Source organism: Hemibagrus wyckioides, linkage group LG23, assembly GCF_019097595.1.
Source record: "Hemibagrus wyckioides isolate EC202008001 linkage group LG23, SWU_Hwy_1.0, whole genome shotgun sequence".
NCBI lineage: Eukaryota > Metazoa > Chordata > Actinopteri > Siluriformes > Bagridae > Hemibagrus > Hemibagrus wyckioides.
Genome location: NC_080732.1, coordinates 17,700,762 through 17,717,936, shown reverse-complemented (window position 1 = coordinate 17,717,936; position 17,175 = coordinate 17,700,762). Strand labels below are relative to the sequence as shown.

Sequence of the window (17,175 nt, the reverse complement as noted above, 5' to 3'; positions counted from 1 at the left end):
GTTGTTGCTTGGTAAACCAGCGTAAACAGTTCGCTGGGCTGCTGCTGGTAGTAGTGGTAGTGTTAACAGTGGTAACAAATTGGCCAGCATAGTAGGTAGTGATAGTGGTAACAGGTGCAAGTATTGGTTGTGGTAACTGTGGTAGTAATTGGTTGCCAAACACTAGTGGTAGTGAGTGATGTGACCATTGAACCGCAACCGGTTGTCATTGCTGGTTGTTGAGTAGGTGGTGGTAGGTGGTAATGGTTCGCAAATCAGCAACAGTTGTTGGTAGTAGTAGTAAATCAGCTGTAATCAGCTGGTTCGCTGGTGCTGGTAGTGATAGTGGTAACGGTTGTAGTAGCGTAGTGGTAGTAGTATTAGTGGTAATGGTTGTGACCAGCAAACAAGGTAGTGGTAGTAGTGGTAGTTCAGTAATGGTGTAGGTTAGTAGTGGGCTAAAGCTTGGTAATGGTAGCCAGCTAGTGGTAGTGGTGCTGGTAGTGCAACGGTTCAGCTAAGGTTAGTTGCGTGGTTAGTAGCCAACAGCGCTAATGGTTGTCAGTGGTTGTAGTAGTAGTAGTGGTGGTAATGGTTAGCTAAACAATGGTTCAAACATTATTGCTTGCTAGTGGTAATGGTATTAGTCAACCAGCTGCTCGCTGGTAGTGGTGAGCAGTGCTGTAGTAAATGTGTGGTAAACCACCGGTTGTAGCTAGCAGTAGCAGCAACACAGCTACCAATGGTAAACCCGTGGTAGCGGTAGCTGGTTATTGCTGTAGTAGTAGCTAAATAGTGGTAACGGTTGTAGTGAAGGTAGTTGTTGTAGTTGGTAGTAATCGGTAGCAAATGGTTGGTTGTAGTAGCAGGTGGTAGGCAACAGCAGTAATGCGTAGTAATGGTTGTTGCAGTAGTGGTAGTGAGTAGTGGCTGGTAATGGTGGTAGTTGTTAGTCAGTCAGCAATGCTAATGGTGGCAGTGGTAGCTGCTGGTAGTGGTAGCTGGCTAAACGGTTGTTAGTGGTTAGCGTTGGTTGAGTAGTTGATGCTAACAGTGCAATGGATTGCGCGCTGCTGCTGTGGTAGTAATGGTGGTAATGGTTCAACAATGATCGCAGTAGTGAGTGGTAAGCAATATTAGCCAACAGGTGGCGTTGGTAGTTATTAGTTAGTAGTAATCAGGTAGCTAATGGTTTGTCGTAGTAGTGCTAGTGGTAGTAGTAAGTTAGCACCGTACAGCAACACTCAGCAATAGTGGTGGTAGTGGTAGCGGAGTTAAATTAGTGGTATTGCAACAGAAATAGGTAGTGGTGGTAGTAGTAGCAGTGGTAGTAATGGTTGTGATAGTTAGTGGCTGCAACAGCTAGTTGCTAGTAGTAGTGGTAATAGTCGTAATAGTTGTAGTAGCTGAGGTAGTAATGGTGGTAATGGCGTTGCTGACCAGCTAGTGGTAGTCAGTTGCTAGTAGTTGCATACCGTAATGGTAGCAATGGTTAAGTAGTAGGTGTAAATTATGGTTGCTGCAACATCAATGGTTGCTAGTGGTAATTGGTAGTGTGGTAGCTCAGGTAATAGTGGTCACCACAAACGCGTTGTGATACTTGGTAGTTGCCAGTTACAAGTATTGGTGGTAGTGGTAAATCGTTGGTGGTGATCAGATAGTTAATGGTAGTAATGGTTGCAACAAAACAAGGTTGTTGCTGGTAGTGGTAACCAGCTACAATCAGTAGTTAGTATTGTTGGTAGTAGTATTGGTAGGTGCTAGTGGGTGAGTAATTGGCTAGCTGGCTTTGCAGTGGTAGTTAAATTGGTGGTCAATCGCAGTTGGTGGTAGTTGTTCAGTAGTGAGTAAATCTAACCAGCAGCAATGGTAAGTTGCTGTAACGCGCAAGCAGCAACAGGCTGTTGCTAGTAGTGGTCACTAGTGAGTTAAGTAGTTAGTGGTAGTGGTTGTTGGGTTGTTGATTAACCAGTATGAGTAGTGGTAGTAATGGTAGTGACCACGCGCTGTTGCTAACAAAGTAGCAGTGAGTAGTGAAATGAGTAGGTTAGTGGTGGTAATGCTTCAAGCAATTGGTGGTGTTGGTAGTAGGTAGTTAAGTTGTTAATGGCTGGTAGTGGTAGTTAGTGCTGTTGCCAATGGTTAGTTAATTGCTGCTAAATCAACAGTGGTAATGGTGGTGGCGCACCGTTAGTGATGTTGGTGGTAGTGGATAGTGGTGGTTCGGTGCTTTGTGAATGATGAGTTAGTGGTAGTGGTAGTTGGCATCTGGTTATCAACAGGTTGGACATGGTCGCGTGGTAGTGGAGTGATGTTGAAGAAATGTGGTAGTGAAAGTCAAGGTTGCTTGTTGGTAGTGGTGGAGTGGTGGTGGTGACATTGAGTGTTTGGTGGTAGTGGTAGTGATTGTAGTAGTAAGTTAGTGGAAATAATCTTTGGTAGTTGAGTAGTGGTAGTGCTAGCGTAGTAGTCAGCGCCCAGTAGTACAGCAGTGGTAAACCAGACACTGGAGTGGTAGTACCCAGAGCAGCAGCAGTGATGTTGGTAGTGGTGGTGCTTAAATGGCGGTATTGGTGAAATGATGTAGTAATGACGCCGTAGCAAACGTAGTTGGAGTACATTGTTGTGGTGGAGTGATGTTCGTTGCTGGTTAGGTTCAGTAGGTGCATTGATGTTGGCAGCTAGTAGTGGTGCTTGACACTGGCGTGTGTAGTGGTATGGTCGATCACTGGCATGGTTGGTAGTAGTGTAAATCGTGGTTGCTTGGTGGTGAGTAGCCCAGATTATCACATAGTGGTTGTGGTGGAGTAGTTGCTAGTTGTTGGTGGTGTCTTCTTAAAAAGTAAGCCAGTAGCCTGATAGTGGTGGTAGGTAGCGAAGTGATGTTGGTGAGTGGTAGTGGTGTTCATCCAAGCAGTGGTAGCAGTGAAATAGTGTCTATAGTGGTAGTAGTGGTGGGATATAAATTGGAGTGATTTGGTGGTGGTGGTTATTGGTAGTCAGTTAGCCTTGGCTGTTGAGTGTTATATGGCGGTATATAGTATTTATTATATGTAGGTGGTGTATGAGTTCCATATGTATAGGTGTAGTAGTATAGTGGTTAATTGGAGGTGTTGGTGGTGAGTGAGTGGAGTGAAGCTGTTGGTGGTAGTGGTGTGCTTTGGTAGTGAGTAGTTGGTAGTGTAGGTAGTGGTGCTTGTTGTTAGTAGTTGGTTAATGGTTACCAAACAGTGTTAGTGGTAGCTGAGTGGAGTGATATTGAGCGTTGTAGTAGTGCTGCTTGGCAGTCCCGGTTGCTAATTGTTAATCAGTTGGTAGCTGGTTGCTTACCCATAGTGCTTTAGTGCTGAGTAGTGCTGGAGTGCGTGGTCGCTGAGTGGCTTTGCACCGAAGTGATCCACAGTAAGGTTGGTTGCATGCGTCCATGGTAGTGGTGGTTGATGGTACAGGAGTGTAAATCTTGCCATATGGTGAGGTGGAGGTGGTGGTAGTGGCAGTCATTCATATTGACTGGCAGCTGTGTTCCGCGTTGTTAGCTTAAAGTTGTTGTAGTTTTGTCCCTAACAGTCAGCATTTTTGTACCCTGGTGGTGAGTGGAGGCTGGTGCTGCTGGTGGAGTGATGTTGGTGAGTGACAGTTGGTGGTGGTGAGCAGCATGATGATGTTGGTGGTGGTAGTGGTGCTTTGTGGCCTGATCAATCGGTAGTAGTTGAAGGTGATGTTGGTGCGTAGTGGTAGTTGTTGCAGTGGTAGCTGATGGTGTCGGGTGATGTTGTGGTAGTGGTGAGTGCGGGTTGCTTGTCGGCGGTAGTGGTGTAGTGGTTTTTAAGTGGTAGTAGTGGAAATGAGCTTGGTGACAGCAGTTGAGTGGTGCTTGTGGCAGTGGTAGTGGTAGTAGTGGAGTCTCGTTGATGGTGAGTGATGTTGGCTGGCGGTGTTGGTGCTTGTGGCAGTGGTAGTAGTGGTAAATATGAGTACAGTGACACCGGTAGTAGTGGAGTGATGTCTGGTAGGCAGTGGTGCTTGTTGGTGGAAACGATAATGGTAGTAGTAGCAGTGCGTAGATGCCATATTGGTTGGTAAAGCATAAAACGTTGTGGTGCTTGCTAGCGGTAGTGCGTTGCTTTAGAAATAGTACAGTGGTAGTAGTAGTGGTAGTGATTAAGAGTGCGTCAGTTGGTGCTGGTAGTGGTTGCTGCGGCAGTGATGATAGTTATTAGTAGTAGTAGTGCTTTGCTTTACCAAAGTAGTTTAGTTGGAGGTGTTGGTAGTAGTGGTTAGCGTGAATATTGGGTAGTAGTTGGCGGTGCTTGTGGTAGTAGTGGTGAGTGGTAGTGAGTATTGGTGCTTCCGTTGCTAGTAGGCTGGTGGTTTGGAAAACAGCCAGTGTTAGTAGTGGTAAACGATCGACTGACGGCTGGTAGTAGCTGTTGTAGCATCCAGTGGTGGTGGTAGTAGTAGCTTGCACCCAGTGCCTGCTGGTAGTGGTTCGCGTGTTGGTTGGTGGTGGAAGTGATTGTTGGTGGTAGTAGTAGTAGTAGTAGTGGTGGTTTGCAGTGGTGGTAGTAGTAGTAGTAGTAGTGGTACCATTGGTAGTAGTGGTTGCGTGCTTGTTGTACCAGCACTTAGTACAGTGGTTGCGGTGGTAGTAAGCAGTGGTGGTAATTGGTGGTAGTGTGGTTATAGGTAGTAGTGGTGCTTGTTAACGGTAGTGTGATGCGTTGCCCAAGGTGCGTAGTTGTTGTAAACGCTGGTAAGGTGGTTGTGTAAGTGGTAGTGGTAGTGAGCTGGTTGCGGTGGTAGTAGTAGTAGTGGTAGTGGTAGTAGTAGTAGTAGTGCTGCTGTTGCAGTTGTAGTAGTAGTAGTAGTGGTAGTAGTAGTAGTGGTTTACTTGCCCGGTAAGTAGTGCTTGTAGTAAGCAGTAGTAGGTTGTTGCAAGGTAGTGGTAGCCATAAGGTAGTAGTAGTAGTAGTAGTAGTAGTGGTTGCAGTAGTAGTGGTAGCAGTAGTAGTGGTTGCAGTAGTAGTGGTTGCAGTAGTAGTGGTAGCAGTAGTAGTGGTTCCAGTAGTAGTGGTAGCAGTAGTAGTAATAGTGGTAGGAGTGGCAGTAATTATTGTTCATAGTAATAGTAGTAGAAATAGTAATGGACATGGTAATAGTAGTAAAAGTGGTAGCAGTGCTAGAGTACAGGATGATATTATTACCCATAACTACGGTATGATTTTCTCTGAAAAGCCCAATTTGTTTTTTTAAATGATAGTTATATTTTTTCAAACAAAAAACTCACTCACACATTTTTAACATAACAAACAGAATAAACTAATATTAACAACATTAAAAAAAGCACTTTGTTTTCGAATATTCGAAATACTAAAAGTTCTCAATTGATTCCAAAGTAATAAGAATCCAATTAGATTTCATAATCGAATAAGATTTCAAATGTGAGGTTATTATTGAGTTATTTCTCTTAAAGGATGTTATTCAGTCGTTACAGTGAATCCAACAGGGAACTAACAGGGAGTGACTGAGAGCTCTAATGCTGTTTCCATCAATTGCTTGATAAATGAAATCCTAATTATTTTAACTGATAAACAGAAGTAAAATGTGTGTGTGTGTGTGTGTGTACCTTTGCCATGGCTGACCTCCACTGTCCACGTGCAGTTTAATGAGTTTGGGTAGAGCTCCGGGAAGCCAGGAGACAAGATGATGCCATCGGGTCCTTTTACATCACCGCCACACAGAGCTGTACAACACACACACACACACACACACACGCTCTGAATCTCAACATCTCAAACAGCTCTGGAATTCCAATGAAGGCTTATTCACCAGGTTGGATTTCTGATCATGTTTTTCATGAAATTTCAGCTTTTATTATAAAAAAAAAAAAAATGCAGTTAAAAAATAAAGAAGAAAAATTTTCTCTATTCATCCTTATTTCCTCTCTCTACTTCACACATGTGATTTGGTACAAAAATAAATAAATAAATAAAATATTTGGTATTATATATTATACATACATACATACATATATATATACACTATATTGCCAAAAGTATTCGCTCACCTGCCTTGACTCTCATATGAACTTAAGTGACATCCCATTCCTAATCCATAGGGTTCAATATGACGTCGGTCCACCCTTTGCAGCTATAACAGCTTCAACTCTTCTGGGAAGGCTGTCCTCAAGGTTTAGGAGTGTGTTCATGGGAATTTTTGACCATTCTTCCAGAAGCGCATTTGTGAGGTCACACACTGATGTTGGACGAGAAGGCCTGGCTCTCAGTCTCCGCTCTAATTCATCCCAAAGGTGTTCTATCAGGTTGAGGTCAGGACTCTGTGCAGGCCAGTCAAGTTCCTCCACACCAGACTCTGTCATCCATGTCTTTATGGACCTTGCTTTGTGCACTGGTGCACAGTCATGTTGGAAGAGGAAGGGGCCAGCTCCAAACTGTTCCCACAAAGTTGGGAGCATGGAATTGTCCAAAATGTCTTGGTATGCTGAAGCATTCAGAGTTCCTTTCACTGGAACTAAGGGGCCAAGCCCAGCTCCTGAAAAACAACCCCACACCATAATCCCCCCTCCACCAAACTTTACACTTGGCACAATGCAGTCAGACAAGTACTGTTCTCCTGGCCACCACCAAACCCAGACTCGTCCATCAGATTGCCAGATGGAGAAGCGCGATTCGTCACTCCAGAGAACGCGTCTCCACTGCTCTAGAGTCCAGTGGCGGCGTGCTTTACACCACTGCATCCGACGCTTTGCATTGCACTTGGTGATGTATGGCTTGGATGCAGCTGCTCGGCCATGGAAACCCATTCCATGAAGCTCTCTGCGCACTGTTCTTGAGCTCATCTGAAGGCCACATGAAGTTTGGAGGTCTGTAGCGATTGACTCTACAGAAAGTTGGTGACCTCTTCGCACTATGCGCCTCAGCATCCGCTGACCCCGCTCCGTCAGTTTACGTGGCCTACCACTTCGTGGCTGAGTTGCTGTCGTTCCCAAACACTTCCACGTTCTTATAATACAGCTGACAGTTGACTGTGGAATATTTAGGAGCGAGGAAATTTCACGACTGGATTTGTTGCACAGGTGGCATCCTATCACAGTTCCACGCTGGAATTCACTGAGCTCCTGAGAGCGACCCATTCTTTCACAAATGTTTGTAAAAACAGTCTGCATGCCTAGGTGCTTGATGTTATACACCTGTGGCCATGGAAGTGATTGGAACACCTGATTCTGATTATTTGGATGGGTGAGCGAATACTTTTGGCAATATAGTGTACATATATATATATATATACACACTAATCAGGCATAACATTATGACCACCTGCCTAATATTATTTTGGCCCCCCTTTTGCTGCCAAAATATCCCTGACCCCTCAAGGCATGGACTCCACTAGTTCCTTGAAGGTGTGCTCTGGTACAGTATCTGGCACCAAGATGTTAACAGCAGATCCATTAAGTCCCTATGCAGTTTTGGAGATGCTCTGATCCAGTGGTCTATCTGCCATCACAATCTGGCCCTTCATCAAACTCGCTCAAATCCTTACTCTTGTCCATTTTTCCTGCTTCTAACATCAACTTTGAGGACAAAATGTTCACTTGCTGCCTAATATATCCCACCCACTAACAGGTGCCATGATGAGGAGATCATCAGTCTTATTCACTTCACCTCTCAGTGGTCATAATATTATGGCTGATCAGTATCACTCAATATATTGTAGTTGAGTGAGGTTTTAAACATGTAGCTGGACAGTTAAATCTCAGAGTATTTAAGAGGTTAATGGTGAGAAGGTACATAAGCATTTAGATCTTCTTCAATCACTTGATTCTGCTTGGTTTTCACTTAAATCAGTTTGTTTATTAAAGCCGTGGTTCCTGAGCTTCACCCCGGGTTTTTGGACTATAATCCTTATTACAACCATGATTATAGATTTTCCTCTGATTGTTTTGCCTCACTGTTGTTTCTCTCTGCTGACTGCCAGGAAACTAGTTCTTGAATTTAATGAATAAATAAATAATACAAAAAAGCCACACTGTGATAACTGATCTGAAAAGAAAGGAAAGATCTTTGAGTCACATGCATGTGTTGAATGATATTTTGGTATTTTTGTTACTAATATCATCATCATCATCATCATCATCATCATCATCTCTGGTACAATCAGAGGACAAACACTGAGGCAGAACCAAAGATAGAGATTAGTGTTGGTGATTTATTGTGTTACAAAAACTGCACGTATTGCATTATGTTAAAAGCTCCTGATGCATAATAGATGTTGCTGTAAACCACATTTTTACAAGGAGGCTTAACGATTGCGGAATTAACTGACAAACCCGAGCAGTCTCATGTAGAAACGTGTTGAAATTTCGCCGAGGTCGCAAACACAATGTGCGACATAACATATTTTGTTGGAAGAAAATAATAACAATGTTCACATTAGACTAGCAAATTGTTTTTAAAAAACAAAAGATTAATACAGTTATAATTTGTCCATTTTGGAACAAACCATTTTAACTCTTTTTCCTCCTGTTTTTATTGTGTCCATGTTGATGATTGCGTGTCTTTGTCATGTCTCACTCCACAGTGTTGGTTAATATGAAGCTCAAAGTAGACACTCAGGACATTAAGAATTTGTGGTGTTTCAGAAGGATTTCTGTTTTTCTCTAGACTACTTGGGGCAAAAAATTTTTTCCCCCCAAACAAATGCTCTCTGAGAAGTGCTTGGTCATCTAAAATAAAATTATTTGAATAAATAAAGAAATTAAAATAAATAACAAAAAAAATAATAATATAAAAAAATATAAATAATTATAATAAATTATTTTATTAATAATAAAAATAAAATAATATAAAGTTATAATAAATAAATAAATAAATGAATGAATAAATAAATAAATAAATAAATAAATAAATAAATAAATAAATAAATAAATAAATAAATAAGTAAGTAAGTAAATAAATAAATAAATAAATAAATAAATAAATAAATATTTCTGTGTAAGCTTATCCAACAGAGGGAAAAACACACTAAAAGCCACCAGAGTCCTGACTCATTTTATATCAGACTTGCTGCCTGAAAATCATTCATTTCTTGACACTGATTGAAAACGTCTCCTAAGTCAATTTGGATGGATACTACAGCAAGTCATAAGCTGCTGAACGAATGAATTATACCACAACTTTTCTCTCAATTCCATATTATTTCCTAACCTCATCGAGAGCTACACTACAGTGGAAAATTCCGAGTTTTAGAGAAGTGAAGTTTGGTACTTTCTCTATCGCATTACGCCTCCCACTCCATCACGTCTTGCTTTCCTTCTGCCGAGCAAAAGGTTCAAATCTGTTTCCGACTGTTGGTTTTCATCCCTTAATTGTATCGACTTGAATGTACATTATATTACATCCTGGCCTGAAGTTAAATAAACAATACACACACACACACCACCACACACACACACACACACGTACAATGCGTGCCACGAATAACAATAAAAGGACAACAACAGCAACAAGATAATGCTCCATGCAGTGCTCCAGCAGCAGCTTCCTGCCCTCTGGTGCCATTATAGCCTCTCCAAAATATTACTGCCCATTTTTTATTCCAATATAATTACATAAAGTCATTAAAACTGAATAAGCCTGACATCTCAGACCTGCGTAACAGGCAGCTATGGGAATAAGCCTGAGTTGCCAGGTTTCATGCGTGTATGGACACACAGACTGTGAGCTGGTTCACTTTTAATGAGCTTGGACGCTTTAGTCAGAAAAAAAAAACATTTGGGTAGAAGTCAGGTCATTAAAAATAGCTATGAACTGAGAAACTTGTGCAACGTTTTAATTAATATTGTTAACTAGCGTGGTCTGGGGAATTACAGGGTCGTACCATCACAGCTCGGGAGGGGGTGACTCCACCAGTGGTTCCTCTCGCACACCAGCGGCTCGTCGTGACTCAGACGGTATCCTGCGTCGCACCAGAACCTCAGCACCGAGCCGATGGACAGGTCGTGACCGTTACGCGCTCCGTTTACCGGCACGCCCGGGTCCAGACAGGAGTGTGTGTCCAGAGTGACGCCTGCAGCAGGAAGGGATGGCGACGGAGGAACACAGGAGATCAGTGTCTGATTAATGGACTGATGTCTGACATGAACAATACTGTAACTTCATTTTACTCGTCCTGATAAAGCCTACCTGAATTCAATCAGAGACAGATAACATACAGGAGATGGAGGGATTAAAAATAAAAACACACAGTATGGAGTAAAAGTGAGATGATTCAGGAAGAAAGAAAGAAAGAAAGAAAGAAAGAAAGAAAGAAAGAAAGAAAGAAAGAAAGAAAGAAAGAAAGAAAGAAAGAAAGAAAGAAAGAAAGAAAGAAAGAAAGAAAGAAAGAAAGAAAGAAAGAAAGAAAACTTTTTTTTATTAATATCTGTCTTATAAGGTCTGAGGTTGAGAAAAAGGTTGAGAAGTGTCGATGATGGTAGTAATAACGCTAACTCTGACTACTTCCACTGACTGCAACAAACAAACAAACAAATAAACAAGGTTTTTATTACCAATTATAATATAATTTATTATTTGCCATAGCATTCTTCTTCTTCTTATTGTTTTTATTGTTATTATTATTATTATTATTATTATTATTATTATTATTATTATTATTATTATTATTATTATTATTATTTTACTTTAGCTACTATTCTATTTTTTAACTGATTTATTATATGTATATTATTCTTATTTGAAGAAGAATAAGCTCTTAGATTCTAATATTTTTATAGCTAATATATTTTTCTTACTAGCTGCTGGTAAAATCGTGTGTGATTTTGTCTGATGATGTCACTGCACGATGTCACTTTAATATCAAGCTCCGCCTGATGCGCTCATTCAAAAGAGGAAATCTGACCAAATATGGATCAGTGTCAAACAAAATGAAATCGAATCAAATTTATTGACAAGGAATTAGAAAAAAACAAGAAATTGTGGGAGAAGTGAGATCAGACAGACGGTCTCGCTGGACACGGAGCGCTCGGACTCACTCTCGTAGAAGAGCTTGAAGCCGCTGTTGGAGCGACTGCTGTCCGTAGTGAAGAGCAGGTACAGGAAGCTGCCACTGCTGAACAGGAAGTGAGGAACCTGAGTGCCGTTCAGAGAAGCAATGAGCGGAGACAGCAGGTTCGGGCCGTCGTGGATCTCCAGGAAATCGTAATTGAGTTCGGTCTGGAACCTGACAGAAAGGACAAAACAAAACAGCGTGTTATTTGATGAACCTCCATCTCCTACACTTCTGAGTCACCTAAAGATTCAAATCGTATCAGAAACAGCTCCTAAATCCTCCCACCAGGGCTTCTGGAGTCATGTGACTCGAGGCTGTATCCAGAGTCTTATAGATCTTAAGCGATTCCACGGCTTCCCCCGCAGGAAGGCTGCCATGTTAATGCTAACGCTAACGCTAATGCAATCAAGTCGACTGAGCAGAACGGAATTTGGATTAAACTCCTCCACACTTCCAGCGCTAGCGAAAACACCTCCTGCTAACAGCAACAACTTCATCTGATCTTCCTGCCTCTTAGACACGCTCGAGTTTATACGATTTTACCTCCACATATTACTTTAAGACCATAAATGACTCGTATCCATCCATCAGATGCAAAAGTATTGGCACCTTTTATTTAATGCTGGATAGATAGATAGATAGATAGATAGATAGATAGATAGATAGATAGATAGATAGATAGATAGATAGATAGATAGATAGATTGATTGATTGATTGATTGATTGAGAGAACAGTTGGTTGATGGATTGATTGACTGATCAATTGTTTAGTTGATTGATCAATCAGTTGTTTGGTTGATTGATCAATTGATTGATTGATTGATTGATTGTGCAATCATCAGTTAGTTGGTTGGTTGATTTATGAGTGATTGATTGATTGCAAGATTTATAAATGATTGGTTAGTTGATTTGATTGGTTAATTGATTGATTGATTGATTGATTGGTTGATTGAACAAACAGTTGATTAATTGGTTGGTTGACTGATTGATCAGTTGTTTGGTTGGTTGATCGATTGATTGATTGATTAATAGATCAGTTAGATGGTTGATTTATTAATGATCAGTTGATTGCTTCATTGGTTGGTTGGTTGGTTGTTTGACTGATTGATTTCATATATAAATGACTTTCTTAAACAATATTTGAGTAAACACAAGATCTTCCCCTGAAAGAAAATAAAAAGAACTTGTTTTTGGGAAATAAATATATTCTACTATTAGTTAGCTGTCAGTTTGAAGAAATCAATATCCACATTTCTCATTCTCATTTTTATTTTATTTTATGTAACTACTTTGCGTTTTCTCATACTTAGGTGTACCATGTAGGTCAGATCTAATATAAAGGAATCATTCTGGAAGATATTAAAACACACCTGAGAAGTAAATGTTAAGCAATAATTTAATATGCGCTGAAATTACATTCTCACAAAGATTTTCTTTACAGTATATAGCGATACTGCTGAAAAGTATTTTTTATAGTTCTGCAAAAATATGTGTGTGTGTGTGTGTGTGTGTGTGAGCTCAGATGTTGAAGTCAGTATGTGGAGCTGTAAATACTGATCCAGGCTTTAATACAGCTTCAATTTCCTTTTCTTCCTGTGTGTGATTTACAGCAGTCTCTGAGTCTTCTAGCTAGCGTAGGGCTGTGTGAGTGCGTTTGAGACGCGTCCTGTCCTCTGTGGACTCACCTGTCAAAGCTCAGCTTGATGGAGTGTCCCGGCTCGGCCTCGATCACCCACTCACAGCTCAGAGAGTCTTTATAATAACCAGGCCACCCTGGAGAGAGGATCACTCCCACCGGGGCCGTGAAGTGACCACCACATGGAGCTGCACAGGAGGAGAGAGAAAGAGGGAAAGAAAGAAATGTGGGGATAGGAAGAAAGAGAGGGAGAGAGAGAGACAGAGGGAGAGAGAGGGTGGCAGCAGAGAAGGGAGAAGGTGGAGAAGGAAGAAAGAAAGAAAGAAAGAAAGAAAGAAAGAAAGAAAGAAAGAAAGAAAGAAAGAAAGAAAGAAAGAAAGAAAGAAAGAAAAAATGGTAAGAGAAAAAAAGATGAGAAAAATGAGAAGATATGGGGAGAGAGACAGAGAGAGAGAGAGAGAGAGAGAGAGAGATGGGGGGAGAGGGAGAAGGAAAGAGAGAGAGAGAAAGAAAGAGGGAGAGAGAGATGTGGGGAGAAGCAGGGAGGGAGAGAGAGAGAGAGAGAGATGTGGGGAGAGGGAGAAGGAAAGAGAGAGAAAGAAAGAGGGAGAGAGGGAGAGAGAGATGTGGGGAGAAGCAGGGAGGGAGAGAGAGAGAGAGAGAGAGAGAGAGAGACAGAGAGAGAAAATCACGTCTCTTGTCTGGAAGCACTGGACAGAGTATGTCATTAAAAATGCATTAAAACTGTTGTGATACAGTGTGTAACTTAGAACAAAGACAAGGTGAGTGTGTGTGTGTGTGTGTGTGTGTGTGTGTGACTTCATCTCCTTCATGGAGGCTTCCATTTGCAGGTTTGGTTGTTTCACCAATTACTGCAGCGTCAGCCACAGTCTAGAACATTCTGACAATTTACGGAGAACCTGCAGCTTCTAATGAGCAGTAAGACTTTACACGGCTTCTCTGCAGCTTACTCCACCATGACTAATTGGAACAGAACTCGTCGAAAGCTCCGTTTTAAAACGTGCCAAATTTTTTTCACTTTTTTATATATTTATATATATTTTTTACCTTCACACTTGGGAATCAAACCGCTCCACATGACTCCGCCTTCCTCCAGCTCACACACGATAGTGTCCGAGCCTTGGGTCTTTATGAAGCCTTCCTCACACACCACCGAGACCGAGCTGCCCAGCTGGAAATTATTCCCAAAGCGCTTTGCGTTCATGGGCACGCCAGGGTCAGGACATTCGTTGTGTCCGAACGCTAAATGAACGACCGAAGACAAAAGAGTGTTAAGGTTCCATAATGTAATTAAAAAAAAAATACTTTCATTTTTTAATTAATTGCATTTCAATTAAAATAAAAAAAATAATAATCATTTATATTAAGTAATAAAAAAATAACAAATCTAATTTTAAATAAAAAAATATATATATTAAATACATAAAAATAATAATTAAACAATGAACCATCAGCATAAAATACTATTGTTATTAATTTAAAATGAATTTGAAATATTTAAGATGTGTCATAGTGAATAGTGAAGATCTATAATCCCCAACACACAGGATTTTTTGTGGCTACAGTAAAAAAAAATGTACCGCAAAATCAAAAAGCTTGTGTGGATCAAGTGCTATTTTATAAGCTCTTATATAATACAGTAATACGGAAGCTATACTGTTCATTAAAACTAAATTAGCAGTGATTAATGTCTATCCATCATCCATTATCTATACCCGCTTTATTCCTAATTAAAGTCACGGGGATCTGCTGGAGCCTATCCCAGCACACATTGGGCGAAAGGCAGGGGTACACCCTGGACAGGTCACCAGTTCTTCTTAAAATCTGTCCTGTCCTGTCCTTTAAAGCTGTTGTCCTAAACACTTTTGTCTATATTAAAAAAAAACACCTCTCTTTTCTGTGTAATTTTTATTTTTATTTATTTCTATTTATTTATTTTAATTTTATTATTTACATTTTTTTTTGCTTAACAAAAGTGTATAGACCACCAACTTTAAACACCAGAACTAACACAAAACAAACAAATAAACAAGCAGACAAAACTGGGTTAGAAAATACAGACTGAGGAAGAAAATAGCAATTTATTTATTTTTTATTTTTGCTTTGCTTTAAAATGTAATACGACCTAAAATCAAATCAAAATTTGAACATGGAGCCAAAAATCAAATATATAAACAAACAAACAAGTAAATAAATAAATAAATAAATATTGGATTTCAATATTCCACAAACTGGCTTGTTGTACTTTTGAGTAAAAAGCCTTCGTTTGCTGCTGCTTAGTCTTGCATTCCTAAATATTTTTTGCAATGTGCTGACAATTCCACTTTTAAAGTATTCTCTCTTTTTTCTTTATCTCTATTAAAGCGTTCTGTTTAACTCCATATGCTGGAGGAAAACTCAGCCATTTTAAATAAAATGACAGGATACAGGATTAAATTGATGCCAGAGGAAAACTGGCACATGCCCCAGTAAGCACTTGAGAATACTTCAAGAGAAATAAAAAATATCTATTATTTAGCTAATCCTCTGTAAAAATGCTGAATAAAAGAATTTTCTTTGAAACCGTTCCGTCTCTGAAGGCTTTAAGGTCAAAGCCGGGATTTAGCGTGGTCTCAGCACGAGAACGAGGCGACCGGACGGCTTTACTCACTGCTGTAGGAGATGTTGAAGCCTCGGCCGGACATGGAGTGATCAGCCTGGAACTCCAGCTGCAGGACGTTGGAGTTGCTGGTGAGGTGTGAGGGCACCTCGGCGCCCGTGAAGCGGCCCAGGAGCTCACCGTCCCGCACCGTCAGGAAGTCGTAGGGTGGCTCCAGGTCGAAGTCATTGAAAGCCAGCTGAATGCGGCTTCCCTGCTCGGCGATGATCAGCCACACACAGTTCAAGTTGTTCCCATAGCCTTCTGGGTAATCCGGGGACAGGACGGTCCCCGAAGCGGCCGTGAAGTTGGACAGACATGGGACTGAAAAAGAGGACGGATATGTGAAAAAAAAATCACTTTTCATAAACTTGGCTTCTTTTAAAAGATCATTTAGAAATTTGTAATCGATTCATCATTAATTGATGATTTTGAAGTCGTTGATTTGGTATTCTGATTGTTTTACTTCAACGATATCTGGCAATAGCACTGTACCTGGTACACACTATGATATGACGAGGTTTAGTCGTTTTTGAACAATATGTGAACAATTTTTTAAATTGGGATAAAAAATTAATAATGAATAATAAATAAATAAATAAATAAATAACCAACTAAATAAAAAGAACTAAATAAACAAATAAATAAATAAAAACTAACTAACTAAGTAACTTATCAACTAACTAACTAACTAATTAAATAATTAACTAACTAAATAAATAAATGAATAAAAAATAAATAAAAACTAACTAACTAACTAACTAACTTACTAACTAAATAAAAGTCCTTAAGCATTACTTTGTACATGCTAGCTGACTTTCTTTTTTTTTAATAAATAATAAATAAATAAAATAAATAAATGGATAAATTTATTTTAATAAACACATTTTCAGAATTAACAATCTTATGAGTGGTGCCTCGATTTCATTTCAGCTGTTGTCTTCTGAATTGTTGCGCTGATTCGAGGCAGTTTGTGAATCAGTGATGAAATACGATCATTTTATTCGATTCCAGTTCAAATGTTTTGATCCAAAATTTTTTGATTAGTCCTAAACCTCACGGCTCGTGAGTTTGCTTTCTGAAGTTGTGTATTCTGAGCTCCACACTGAGAATAAAGAATAAATCATGACGGCATGGGGGTAAAATGGGGTCAATTTCAGAATACTGCTTAGTTCAGTTGAGGAAAAAAACACGTCTGATCTGAGAAGGAGGTTGGCTCTAATCTCATTATATCTGCGGTCTGCTGTCAGATTCGGTCAGTACGCTGCCTCTTGTTTACCCAGAAACCGACGGGATTCACTAGCCGACTGGTGACATCACTTTCAGGTCACTCTGAAGAGTTGAGGTGTTCACCACCGTTCTAATCAAGCTGAAGGGATTACGACTAATCCTGACAAATCTCTTGTACTTTAAGGAAAACTAGAATTCTTCCTCCATCCTGACTTGATTTCTGAGGCTATTAGTGAGGCAAGATCTGTCTGAAAAACACTTCCTAGATGCTGCTGTGGACATTATATTCAAGGATGAAGGGCATGAGCTTCCAGACTGCACACTGTCAGTTCCCGAATCAATGATTTCAGCTGCCATCTTGTCCACACAAGTTATAAATAGTCTAGTCTTGTGCAGTCAGAGCTTCAGAATGATGGCAAAAGGTCTGGACTCTATAGCAGCTTTTATTGGCCGAGAGGGCTTCTGATTGACAGGTAAAGCAACCAATCACAGTTATTCACTACAAAAACAGACTGGTGTACCAGCATAGATTGCTCATTTCGGAAAAAAACTGGTACAAATTAAGTGTGTCTGTGAACTTGACATCATTTGGAGAATCCAGCGT

General features: G+C 40.3%; 1 protein-coding gene across 5 annotated transcripts in view; it reads right to left on the bottom strand.

The window, feature by feature from the left end:
• Window positions 1-17,175, bottom strand: part of csmd3a (CUB and Sushi multiple domains 3a) — a 289,841-nt gene that overhangs the window by 181,268 nt on the left and 91,398 nt on the right. For all 5 annotated transcript variants that reach the window (XM_058376410.1, XM_058376411.1, XM_058376409.1 and 2 more), the window contains 6 exons: window positions 15,354-15,665; window positions 13,751-13,945; window positions 12,732-12,870; window positions 11,030-11,217; window positions 9,877-10,065; window positions 5,606-5,722 (listed from right to left, as the gene is read on the bottom strand). In XM_058376410.1, the coding sequence (XP_058232393.1) occupies window positions 5,606-5,722; window positions 9,877-10,065; window positions 11,030-11,217; window positions 12,732-12,870; window positions 13,751-13,945; window positions 15,354-15,665 (1,140 nt within the window). The remainder of the gene's footprint in view (window positions 1-5,605; window positions 5,723-9,876; window positions 10,066-11,029; window positions 11,218-12,731; window positions 12,871-13,750; window positions 13,946-15,353; window positions 15,666-17,175) is intronic.